Raw genomic sequence first — 12,946 nt, forward strand, 5'->3', positions numbered from 1 at the left:
ACTTAAAGCCTTGACACAGTATCTAATATTCTGGAAGATGACATGCTCCGTTCTTAGTATGTCACAATGCACTACCAGGGGAAACTTTATAGCCTTGCAAGCAGCTGCCTGTACTCCTCTTGCCTCAAAGAGGCACATTTGCTATAAGCCATGCCCTCAGAACAGCTGGGAGAGTCCAGGAGTACCAAACCACCAAGTCACACAGGAGAGGACTGAGCAACAGTGAGCAAATAAGTGTTAGACCATCGCACTTCCCCCAGGCGCACCACCATAGCACACAGCTTCTGTTACTGCATGTGCCAAAGGAAAAAATGATGCAGGCTAACACAAATGTCTCGTTTTGTTTGTCTAAGCCTTACTGTTCAAGCTATTTTAGGGATTATTTATTGTTAACAGATGGGTACAAGGGTTTATTTTTATATATATATTTATATATATTTATAAATATACTCTATATATAATATATACACTATATAAATATAAATAAATAAACTTTATTAAATAAATATATAAAAATACATACTCTATAGATAATATACACACTATATAAATATAAATAAACTTAAATACATATAAAAATATATACTCTGTGTAATATCTATACTATATAAATGTAATTATAAATAAATAAACTTTATTTAATAAAGACAGATAGATAGATAGACAGATAGATAGATAGACAGATAGATAGATATACAGTTTCTTCTGGAAATGCGAGAGTCAATTAGCAACAGATGGAACTGCTGCAAAAGGCGTGTTACACCTTTCCAGAAAATGAAATTATTTAGATATAGGTTGTGCACATTTCATTTGTACTGTTAACGAGAGCCACCAGAATGTCATCGCATTTAGTGACCTAAAAGTCTGTCTTTACCTTGGCACTGATGCTTATTTCCTGTTGCCACCTAGTGGGCAGAGTAAGAAATACAAGAAAAAAAGCCAGGCTAAGTTAACACGAAAGAAATCCCACAGAAAACGTGAAGGAAAGCATTTCATTTTCCTCCTCTGACTTACACTGCTACTTAGGTTCTAAATCTTCACCTATTTAAAAGAATAGGACAGGTCTCCAGGTGGTTTAACATGATTTTAAGGCACATCAAACTTTAAAAGGTACCTTCTATGATTCTAAAAACTGCAGCATACTTGTGGGAAAATTATAACCAGTCAAACCAAAGAGCAAAGAGAATGGTCACAAATCAGGTATACAATTTTAAAAGGGAATTGTTGAAATGTTTAAATATTAGTTACCATTACAAAGTCTACATGCAGATAACAGAACTTTCTCATTTTCTTCCTTAGCATGAAATAGTAAACAACGGGGCCTGAAATTTTCTTCCAATATCCATTTTTCCATATGAAAACAAAACACCACACACACACACAAAAGAATTGTATTTACTGCGTTTCTGGGAATATTCATTGGAAGATGCCACAATATGCAGGAGAGTGCATCCATCTCTGTCTTGCTCGTTGATCCTATCCTTCAAGTCTGGCCTCTGAGTCAGTAACCACCTGAAGAGATGGTTCTTTCCTGAAATGATCAAAAAGCCCACTTGTTATAAATGGTAAACAGAGATACAGCAGAAACAGATCCTGTTTTTTTCCCCTATGGAGTGGCAAGATGCATCTGTATGAAACCTTTTCTCAAACACGGGGAGTAGGAGAGGGAAGAAATACGTAAACGAAATCATGGCAAAAGCCAGCTGCAATGTGGGAGACATGATGCTATGTTCTCGCTGACTCGCAGCATGCGCAACTCTGACGTTGACTCACGACTCTTTAGCATGTATAGAAACTGTTGCTCCTGACTGAGGTTGCAGGAAAGAATACTGTATTTTCATGAAAGCTGATACGTTCAGGTTCTGAAAGACCCACATCAATCACACTTTCGCTTCAAACCACGAAAGAGAACAACCACATTAGGTTTGTACCAGTGTCAGGCACAGGTGATCAAAGAGTGTGTTTACATTTTTAAAATAGTGCCTTATTGGCACATGCAAGGTTATACCTAGATGATCTGATTTTATTAGTTTAAAAAAAAAAAAATCTAAAAAACCTCTAGCTGTCAGTTCTCTGATGAAGGCCACCATTGTTTTATTTTAGCTGTGGATGTCACTCACTTGCTTTGATACACAGTCTGATAACAGCATGAAGCAGATACACTCCAATGGTTTCAACTTTTGCCCCGATGGAAATTAGCCACTTGACTAACTCCGCTACTTCTTGCATCTTCTCACCATGCCCATACAACTCAGAAGTCTGATAACAAAGAGAACAATTACAACACATTATTTTACATAGACAAAAGGCATTTCTTTTTTAATCCTATTTTAATGGGTTTTATGACAAGAATCAGTGGAACAATAACAATCAAGCCGTATCCACTATAAAATGAAACATTTACTATACATGTAACAATTCCAGTAGAAGCTCAAAACAAATACTTTTCTCCTGTGAAATGCTCATGAATCTTAAAAAGAATCTTGTTCTGCTCTGAAGAGCACTGAACCTGAAGTCTGTTTTATAATACATACTTCTGTATTTCTTCTCCGCAATTGACTGCAACTTTCTGCCTTACATTTGTCTATTAAATGTTACCGTATCTCAGTGCAAATACCGCAGTAACTGGATATTGTGCCTTTGAAGCTTGGATGAGGCAGCTTATGCAGACAGTTACCCCAAAGCAAGAAAAGGCTGGAGAAATACTTGAAATTGGGAAAAGGGAGTTAAGAGATTGGGGGAAGGAGCTTTAGGGAACTCGGGTAACCAGTCCTTTTACAGCTCGGGAACCCCGTGGATGGAGAGCAGGACAAAGCCCAGCTCAGGAAGCATCTGGCGTTATTAAGACAACAGTGATAATATGACTGCTCATGCAAAGAAAAGCTGGTAAGCCTTAGGAGACAGATTTTTGGCCAGATAAACTCCTAGAAGGTGATCTGATAAAAGTATGGAATTTACAGGGAAGTTTACAGACCAAGATTGAAAGCACACAGCCTGAGCAGAAGGTGGCTGAACTGAAAAAAGATGTTCCAGCAAGGACTTAATGAACATGAAGCACAGTCTACAAGGGGTACAGCAATATGGGGAACTCTGGAGGTGGGCAGAGGAAGCTCAGACAGAAATTGAGACAATATGCCAGAAGGATCAGGACATGAGGGGGTGTTCGGAAACAGTGTTCAGACATAATTTCTCCATTTGTGCCAGTCATCTTTTTAAATAGCAGCCTTCACACATGCTTCCAACATCCACAAATACATCTTTTTTTCTAACACCTCATGCCAAATTTTGACTGGCAAGAATTACTGTTTGTGCACAGTTACAAAATCAAAATACAACAAATTACAGGGAGTATGTAGTGTCAGCAGGGAAAGTTTGAGCTGTCGGAAAGCCACATTTTCTAATTTTTGCAAAAGAGAAGCAGTTCTTAGGGATCTTTCATCTTGATTTTTTCAGTCTTCCACATGTACAACAAAGCCACTAGAATAGCTAAGACTGGTGGGGCCAATTCAGCAACTAATGACATTTTGTAAAGGCAACCCACTTTTATCCTCCTCTCTCAATGAGGCACTTTGATTTGCTTGCCTAGGAAGCAAGGTTTTTTGCTAAGACCCCCTACATGTGTCCTCTACTGCATTGCCATGCTTTACTGTCAGTGTGAGGAGCATGTTCACCCCTTGCAGGACTGCTTTGCTGCTATGCCCCAGGCCAGGCTGCTGCTAAGAGCTGTAAACCACGGCAGCGGCAGTGGGCACCTTTGCTTGGGAGCTGCTTTAATCGGAGGCTCTCATGCCTTGTCCGCACCACAGCTAGGCTGCTCTAGCACCACAGCCCTGCTGCTGCCGGGCCATGGGCCTGGCTGATCCAGGACCGAACCCTGACCCACCCTCCCTTCCCACAAAAAAATGAGCAAACACACGAGGGATGACGACGGGTAGCATGAAGTCCCATATGGGCTACTCCGCTGGCACTAACACAGCATACCTGCCTAATGATAGCTAACCAAGGCATGCTTGCATATATTCATGTACTAATTCTTCTGCTATCACTATAAACAAGCCTATGAATAGATGTTGATTTATTTCCTTTGCGTTACCCTTTTTTTTCAGAATTACTCCCACTCACTCTGTCAGGCACCTAACTGAAATACACTTATGGAAAAAGCCCCAACTTGAAATTATTATGACAAAAGTACCACAAGCACTGTAACAGCCAAATGGCAAATTCTGGCATATTCCACCAATATGCCCTAAACTGTTAATTTGCCAGCCAGTAAATGCCAAGCAAATGTACTGTGTAGCCTACAGTTAACATCTTCTAAAGCTTCTGTCAGGAAAACCACAGTGCTGTAAGAAATGTAGTATACTTCAGCATAAAGCGTAATGGCATTTCTCAATGAGTGTGTAACCGTATCTTTTAAAAGTAGGTTACATACAGCGGAACTACAGTTAATTAACTCATACACACAAAGAAATGGAAGAATAAAACAAAAAAATGCATACAGAGAAGAATTTTTTTAATGGTCCGTAAGAAATGCTTTACTTAACTGCAATTGAAACAGGCTGGGCATCCACTGTGTGGTAACAGACACATACACTGTGAGATGCCTTTAGAAAGTTGGCATGTTACTGCTATGGGCACCGGCTGTTCCTGAGTGGCAGAGCTAGTCAACTCCCAGCAGCTCCTAGTCACAGCCGGCCTCCAGCTACACCCTGGTTCGCAAGGGGCCAGAAGCAATGGCTGCACACCCCTTAATGCATTCAAAGCGTTTTGGCGGGATATCATGCACAAAGGCAGGGGCAAGCAGCAGCGAGCCCTACAAGGCCACCTACCTCACACAGCGATGTGGGCAGAGCCTCTGGGGTGTACCAGCATGCACGGCACGGCACATGCACCAGGCAGGCACAGCCAGCCAGCAGCAGTCAAAGTATGCATGAGCATGGCAGTTTATGACAGCTGCAAGATTTTGTTTTATTTTATCCTGCCAGCATGGAAAGCTTTGGAAGTTCTCAAATGCTGCAGAACATGAGGAATCACAAGACAGAGAAACGACCAAGTTTCAGAAGAGCAACATAAAGATCAAATTCTGCTGTCTTCAAATGCCATCATCTCAGTGAAAGGCATTAGGAATTGTGGCTACTTGGTCTACGACTACATGTTTCCATCTTGCCAAAATCCTCTAAGTCATTTGTAAAGTGTCAAAGCCTTTGAGGAGAAAGTTTAGCAGGTGCTGCCTAGGTATAAAGCAATCTACCAAAATTTGGGGTGTTGAGGGAAGGGAAAATTCCAACACTGCATCCAGCTGAACTCCCTGTAATCATATTCGGCACCATGAAGCAGTCCAGAGACAGGCTAGCAAAGTATAATAATACCCTATCCCAAGGATATCATAAATTGTTCTGGTTGGAAAACATATCCAACTTAACTGATGTTAGGTATTTTTCAGCATTAAATCCTCAGGTTCCAAGCATGACATGAATAGCTTGCTGTACTTGAGAGGAAGATGATTTATTTTGATCAAATTAAAGGAAACATTAAATTACATACAGAAGTTACGCAAATTAAGGATTTTTTAATGTTCAAATGAAAAGGGACAAAAGAGATTATTTAATATAATCAAAGTCCATGTATTATTTTCCATTTTATTTTTCTTTGATCTGTTTTAGCCTTGCACACAAGATGGAAAATCTCTCACTGAAGTGAACAGGAATAAAAGAAATAGACACAAGAAAAAAAAAAAAGATGCTACTTTACCTCAAAGAGATTCTTCAGTGATAACTGGTTGACTCTCAGATTGGTGGGCAACTCTTTCTTCTCGGACAACAACAACAGACAAGACTGGAAAAAAAAATATTAGTGATCTTATAAGCATACTTAGAAACTTTGTTTTTCACGGCCTCATCAGATCTTGTAGGAAAGCAAACGAAGGCTAACAACATTTCAGATGTTTTTTTAAGATTGTAACAGATTACTGAATCTTCCTTTCCATTTATCAACTGAATTAATGTAATATACAGTGGACTGTGGGAAGCTATGATCAATGAAAGTTTCCTCAGAAATAAAAACCATGTAGAAAGGTCAGGCCCCAAGGAGTCTCTCCAATACACCTTGGAAGTGACCCTTCGCTTTAGGAATGGACCTTTACATTCATGGGGATAAGACTCCCCAGCTACACCAACATCCTGAGCAGAAAGCAAGAAATGCCTACTGTATCTTTTTCCGTTTTCTCAGTTTCCCTAAAAACTTTACCTTCTCCTTGAAAACCCACCTAGCTTCACCAGAGGACAAGGGAAGAACTATGGATGTCATCTACCTGGACTTCTATAAGGCCTTTGATACAGTCCCCCACAACATTCTTAGCTCTAAATTGGAGAGATACGGGTTTGATGGATGGACTGTTGAATAGATAAGGAATTGGCTGGATGGCTGCATCCAAAGAGTTACAGTCAATGGCTCAGTGTCCAAGTGGAAACCAGTAACGAGTGGTGTCCCTCAAGGGTCTGTACTGGGACCAGTACTGTTTAAGATCTTCATCAACGACATAGTGGGATTGCATGGTGCACTCAATCATTCAGCAAGTTTGCAGATGGCACCATGCCGAGTGGTGCAGTTGATACGCTTGAGGGAAGGGATGCCATCCAGAGGGATCTTGACAGGCTTGAGGAGCAGGCCCATGCAAACCTCATGAAGTTCAACAAGGCCAAGTGCAAGGTCCTACACCTGGGTCGGGGCAATCCCCAGTATCAATACAGGCCGGGGGATGAAGGGATTGAGAGCAGCCCTGTGGAAAAGGACTTAGGGATACTGGTGGATGAAAAATTGGATATGAGCCCGCAATGTGCACTTCTAGCCCAGAAAGCCAATCGCACCCTGGGCTGCCTAAAAAGAAGCGTGGCCAGCAGGCCGAAGGAGGTGACTCTCCCCCTCTACTCTGCTCTGGTGAGACCCCACCTGGAGTACTGCATCCAGCTCTGGGGTCCCCAGTACAAGAAAGACATGGACCTGTTGGAGTGGGTCCAGAGGAGGGCCACAAAAATTATCAGAGGGCTGGAACACCTCTCCTATGAAGAAAGGCTGAGAGAGTTGGGGTTGTTCAGCCTGGAGGAGAAGGCTCCGGGGAGACCTTACTGCAGCCTTTCAATATATAAAGGGGGCTTATAAGAAAGACTTTTTAACAAGGCGTGTAGTGACAGGACAAGGGGCAACGGTTTTAACCTGAAAGAGGGTATGTTTAAACTGGACATAAGGAAGAAATTTTTTACGATACAGGTGGTGATACACTGGAACAGGTTGCCCAGAGAAAATGTGGATGCCCCATCATTGGAAGTGTTCAAGGTCAGGTTGGATGGGGCTTTAAGCAACCTGATCCAGTGAAAGATGTCCCTGCCCACGGCAGGGGGGTTGGATGCAGAATGTGGGGCTGTGGTCCGTCCATAGCAGTCCCTCTCTGTCGCTCCCTCCTCCTTATCCTTCTCCCCTGCTCCAGCATGGGTCCTCCATGGGCTGCAGTTCCTGTCAGGAGCCTGCTCCTGCATGGTCTTTCCACAGGCCGCAAGGGAACCCCTGCTCCACCCCTGGAACACCTCCTCCCCCTCCTTCCTCTCCTTCTCCAACCCTGGTGCTCACAGGGCTGTTTCTCACTTTTTCCCCCTCCCTCTCCCAGGCAGCATTTTGCCCTTTCTTAAACATGCTTTCCCCCAGAGGCCACCCTCTTGGCTGAGGGGCTCAGCTGTGCCCTGCAGTGGGTCTGCTGGAACCATCTGTAACCAGCCGTGTCTGGCATGGGGCAGCCCCGGCCTCTCCTCACAGAGGCCCCTGCAGCCCCCACTGCCAGCACCTCGCCACCGACACCCAAGTAATCATGACAATGATCAATTTTTTTATACAGTCACCACAGAAAAGAGGATTACAATAATTTCAGGTGATTCACCTTCTGATTTTTCTAAATGATCTGGTTTTGTTTAATAACCCCGGACTTCCACTGAGATGCTCCTTTATTTGTGGACAGCTTCAGAAGTTCAGCTTGCCATACAGAAGGAAAAGTAAAAGGGACCAAAAATAAACATGTATTCTTTCACTCTGATTTCTTTCAAGAGTAATGACACCAGATGGCACCATAATTATAACAGAGACAACAGCAAGAGCAAGTGGGATTTCAAGTTCATTGTATCCCTTCGAGAAATGAATTTCAGAAATTATTTATCACTAAAAGTATTTTTCACGTCTTAAAAATCAAGATGTTTGAAGTAGGGAACAATAAATATCCATTGTTTTGGATTTTAAAGGTAACACGAGCTTACCCTGAAGAGGTAAGACATGAGCACCTACCGTGCAGCAGTATGTAACGCAACAACAGACTTACCCGCCACTTCCCTTTCTGGGCCAACCTTTCTATCACTGCTTGCCAAATCAGTGCATCAAACCCTGCGCTGAAAATATAATCATATGCAGGGGGAAAAGTTCGTGGAAAGACTCGTTCATCTGCAAGAATAAGCAATTGAGAAAACTATTTAGTATACACAGCACTTTTAAAGTTGGGGTCTTAACTAAATTACTTCATTGCACAGTGACAATTTAGCACCAATTAACACCCAGGAGAATGCCAAATGGGGGCTTAAATATCCCTGGCCACACAACTGATAGGGCACCTTGTTATCAGTGGCCAGTCTTCATTAAACAAGGGAAAAAAAAATTAATCCCTGCCCTCAAGAAACACCTCTAAGCCCCAAGACATTGTGAACCTTGTGGTGGTTCTTCCACTTGTGGGTGAGCCCAGCTATAGACACTGCTAAAGCTAATCAAGGTCCTTAACATAGGGTTGCAAGTTCAAGTAAGTGCAGCAGGGGCACAACCCGAAATCTCCTGGCACGTCTGCAGGCATCATCAGACAAAGCCTGTGGACTGGACAAAAAAGCAAGTACAGGAGGAGAGGCTGAGGAGAGGGCAGGGAGACACAGGGTGGACATCGCTCAAAAAAATCCACGCAATGCCACAGAAAGGTCAAATTCCCTATTTTCATTACTGCCCATTACTACCTGAGGGAAAGTCCTCCACACTGGCATACACTGCACTGTAAACTCAAGTTTAAGCTGAGTATCTCCTAATTATTTTCAAATCTACCCAGCTAAAAGAAAAGCAGAGTGGTTTAGACAAAAACCACTAAAGCCTTAAGGGTCTGGAGCTCCAAATCTCCAACCTTGTTTCCCCTGACTCTGAATTTCGACCTTTTCTAACTATTCTACCTTTGACATATTCTTGTGAGACAACACACTCCCCTGCACAGTGTTTTGGGATTGTTGGCATCTGCTGTACACAAACTGGACCAAGTTCACCACATCCTTTTGACCAGGCCACTCAACATATTCATAATCCTCAAACAGACCTGTGGCACTAAGGACCAAATGAATGATCTCACGAAGGACGCCCTACCAAGGACTTCTGTTGTCATCACTACTGAAAGGCTCTTAGAAAAATTAAGCTCTTAATTTAAGTTTACCGTTGACACTTATGAAGATTCCTGCTATAAAATCAGCAATTTGAGTTTGATCTGCAGAAGCATTCAGGAGAATCAAACCTTTATGAAACATAGAAATCGCCTCATCAGAGTCTGATAAATTGATCAATGAGTGGCCAGCTCTATAATAAGCCTGAGGAGAAAAAAACAGAGAACAAAAAAGACCATTGTTGAGAAAATATTCAGAGATCTTTACTACAAAACAAAATGTTACCATTTTTCCTAAATTCTCTAATTATGCTATAAAAATGACATACAGTACTATTTTCAGAGCTTCTTACACACAGATCCAAAAAAAGTGCAATAAGCATCCCTTGACATTCACAATATGCTGATGTTATCACAGATACTATGGAAGTGTGATAAATCCCAGAATACAAAACTTGGAAAATAACTACAGGATGAAAGACATACTGTTAGCAACTATATTTTAACCTCCTCTGGACAGGATTTTTTTTTTTTTGTCACAAGGTCCAGAATATGTGTTTTTGTCCCCATGTCACTGCATTTTGCAGTATTTACCACAATGCATATATTCTTCAGCCGATGGCACCTGAACATGTTTATATTCACCACTGAACGAGGTTGTACTGGCTCAGAGTCACAGTGGAGTCACTTTGTTCAAACCAGACAACTGGCATGCTGCAATACAGCGCAAGTTGAATTGATATTTGCATGCAATTTTACCATATCTAAATCAAATACCTTCTACTAAAGTCTCTGGGAGTCTGTAGTGGTTAGTCCAGAAGACTATTTATTGTACATAAGAGTCAGTCCAAGTGTATGCCTCCCTATCATAAATACTGTACAACCGCTACTTATTCCTAACAGATGAGTATTTGAATCAATGTGTACTTAATCACAAGTGTATGTGGAGTGTATTGTTCTGTCCACTGGAAATACAATATGACCTTGATCACCACGTACTGTTCCCAGGAACTGTAGGCTTATTAACATGTAAAGAACATTAGGGCACACTGCTCAAGGGAGCCTTCAAAGCTAAGTCCCCATCCCAGACCTGACTCCTGTCAGTGACTGATGAAACTGTACCATGAGCCAGGCTCTGTAAGACCGCAAGTGAACACAGAGCTGGTGAACCTCACCGTGGACAGGATCTGTGCAGCATTCTGTGGCCTGACCAGAGACCTGGCTGGTGCTGCATCATCCCCATGTCTTCCAGCATCACAAAGGCACGTAAGATTTTATTACTTGCTATCACCTTGTCTAGGATATTAATAAAATAATTATCTTTCTTGAAAGTGTTGGTGCCTCTTTTGTTGGGACCCAGAAAGAACCAGCATCTCCTGGTGCAAAAGAGAGCTGCTTCATTTTATTAAAAGTACTGTCACAGCAGTAATTCTGATGCTCATGTACAGCGTCAGACACTGATTCTGGAATTTTATACTATATTTGCTTATCACACCTCAAAACCAAAACACAATAAAAAGTAGATATTGACACTTGTTTTAAAAAGTAAGGCAAGCAAAAACTGCCAGCTTAAACATCTGAATACCTTAACATACTCCGGATCCCAGTGTAAGCTCTGGTAGGCTGAAAACACTGCTTCTCTCCATTTACCAAGATTGTACAAGGCAGTTGATTTGTTGCAGTGTAACACAGCTATGTCCCTGGAACACCTAAAAATACGTTTTTAGCATAACAGTTTATTTGCTTGAAAAAGGATGCATTGTACTTTATAGTTAGCAACAAGAAAAAAGAAGTCTACATATCACCCACCTAACAAAATTAGAGGTAAAAATGGAGTTGTAGAAAATAAAGATCATTTGAACACCAGCTATAAAATCTCTTAGTGACATCCTAAATGATACCTTAGTGATACCCTTAGTGATATCCTGGTCTCTTCTGAAGCAGAAAGCCAACCCACTGGACTAACACAGTATGAGGATTTAGAAAGAGTTTAGACCATCTCGACACACCTAGATATGGCTCAGTGCAAGCCAGTGGCCAAGAACGGGAGAAAAGAGACACACGAATGGAAGCTGCTAGATGGAAAGAATGCTAAACACATCTCGGTCATGAAAAAACAACCTAAACACATTTTACTGTATCACCAGTTGATGAAGTCAACAGAATTAGCCACACTTACACCAGCTAAGAAACAAAGAAATGTATTTTAGAGAACAGAATATACTAAAGTATTTAAAGCATCTGCTGTATTCAAGAGATTTCTGGAAAGAGCTGCACACGAATTACAGGACTACGTCCACGGGGTCCTGGGGAGCCTGGAAAGCCTGGCTTGCCTGCGCTCAAACAAATAGTATGTGCCACAGAGCTGCATCCTTCATCATATTCCTATCTACTAATTTACACTCAAAAAAGTTGTTTCAACTACACTGAATGCGTTCAGAGCACACTCTTGCATGCAAGCAAACCCTGAAGAGGCAACCCATGGCAAGGGGAAAGGAGATGCTCAGGAGCAGATCCCTGCGGTATGACGAAGCCCCGCTGCCTGCGAGGGGCAGGTGCTGGAGGTAGCCTGCTCGGCTCTGTCCTCGCTCGGTCCTACTCCCTGCATAATGCTCCAGACTTATTTTACTACTTAGTCTAAATGGCTAATAGTCAAAATAAATGAATGGCTGGTGTTAAATTCGGTTAACAGCAGTGTTAATATACGGTAGTAATGAATATTTAATAGTTAACACAATACTCAACTATTTAATCATTAATAACATTAGCAACTGATGTTAACTGATGAAAGCACTTAAACATTTGGAAAAAGATACCCAAAGAACTCTTCTGCTGAAAAATTATTTTTTAACAAATCTGAGAATACTAAGAAAGACCAAATAACAAGAACAAAGTAACCTGTATGAATCATTTTAAAGATAATCAGATGACCTATGTAACAACAGGCCATAGACGTGACCAGTATCTGGCAGAATCACAACAAGATTAATCCACAGCATGTCAGCTAAGAAACAGAAGTAATTTAACAGAAACCAACATGGTTTGTGGAAAATTAATTTGAGCTTTAATTACACTAATTTATAATTGATGCTTATATAAAATATTGAGATTACAGTCACTAACTAATCTCTCACATATGTCAGGAACAGCAATTCCTCTTTAATTATAAAATGGGTACACTAAAGAGAGTGACAAAAGATACAAGAAAACCAGGTGTCAGGGCAAGAAACACAGTTCTGAGTTAACTGTAGTACTGTACAAATTTCAGACTTGTCTTACAGTTTACATCTTGTAATTCAAGAATACTTACGGGACCCATTGCATTAAATAACCGAGCATATGTAGAGCTTGATCATACTTTCTGATGGCCAAAGAGTAATTTCCATTTTTAAAATCCTGGTTCCCAGCTTGTCTCATAAGCTGTACATATTCCATGGCATCCATGCTAATTAACAGCAAAAAAAAATTAATCAAACAAAAGCATTTATTTATGAGACACTTCTTTCC

The 12,946-nt window shown here is 41.3% G+C and overlaps 1 protein-coding gene across 1 annotated transcript in view; it reads right to left on the reverse strand.

Annotated features, from left to right (window-relative positions):
• Window positions 1–12,883, reverse strand: part of TRANK1 (tetratricopeptide repeat and ankyrin repeat containing 1) — a 48,683-nt gene extending 35,800 nt beyond the window's left edge. The window contains exons 1-7 of the mRNA XM_009329994.1: window positions 12,750–12,883; window positions 11,025–11,148; window positions 9,494–9,644; window positions 8,360–8,478; window positions 5,752–5,835; window positions 2,121–2,259; window positions 1,400–1,531 (exon numbers count right to left, since the gene is read on the reverse strand). Coding sequence (XP_009328269.1) covers window positions 1,400–1,531; window positions 2,121–2,259; window positions 5,752–5,835; window positions 8,360–8,478; window positions 9,494–9,644; window positions 11,025–11,148; window positions 12,750–12,883 — 883 coding nt within the window. The remainder of the gene's footprint in view (window positions 1–1,399; window positions 1,532–2,120; window positions 2,260–5,751; window positions 5,836–8,359; window positions 8,479–9,493; window positions 9,645–11,024; window positions 11,149–12,749) is intronic.
• Window positions 12,884–12,946: the final 63 nt, after the last annotated feature.

Source organism: Pygoscelis adeliae, unplaced genomic scaffold (genome assembly GCF_000699105.1).
Source record: "Pygoscelis adeliae isolate BGI_AS28 unplaced genomic scaffold, ASM69910v1 Scaffold368, whole genome shotgun sequence".
Classification (NCBI taxonomy): Eukaryota; Metazoa; Chordata; class Aves; order Sphenisciformes; family Spheniscidae; genus Pygoscelis; species Pygoscelis adeliae.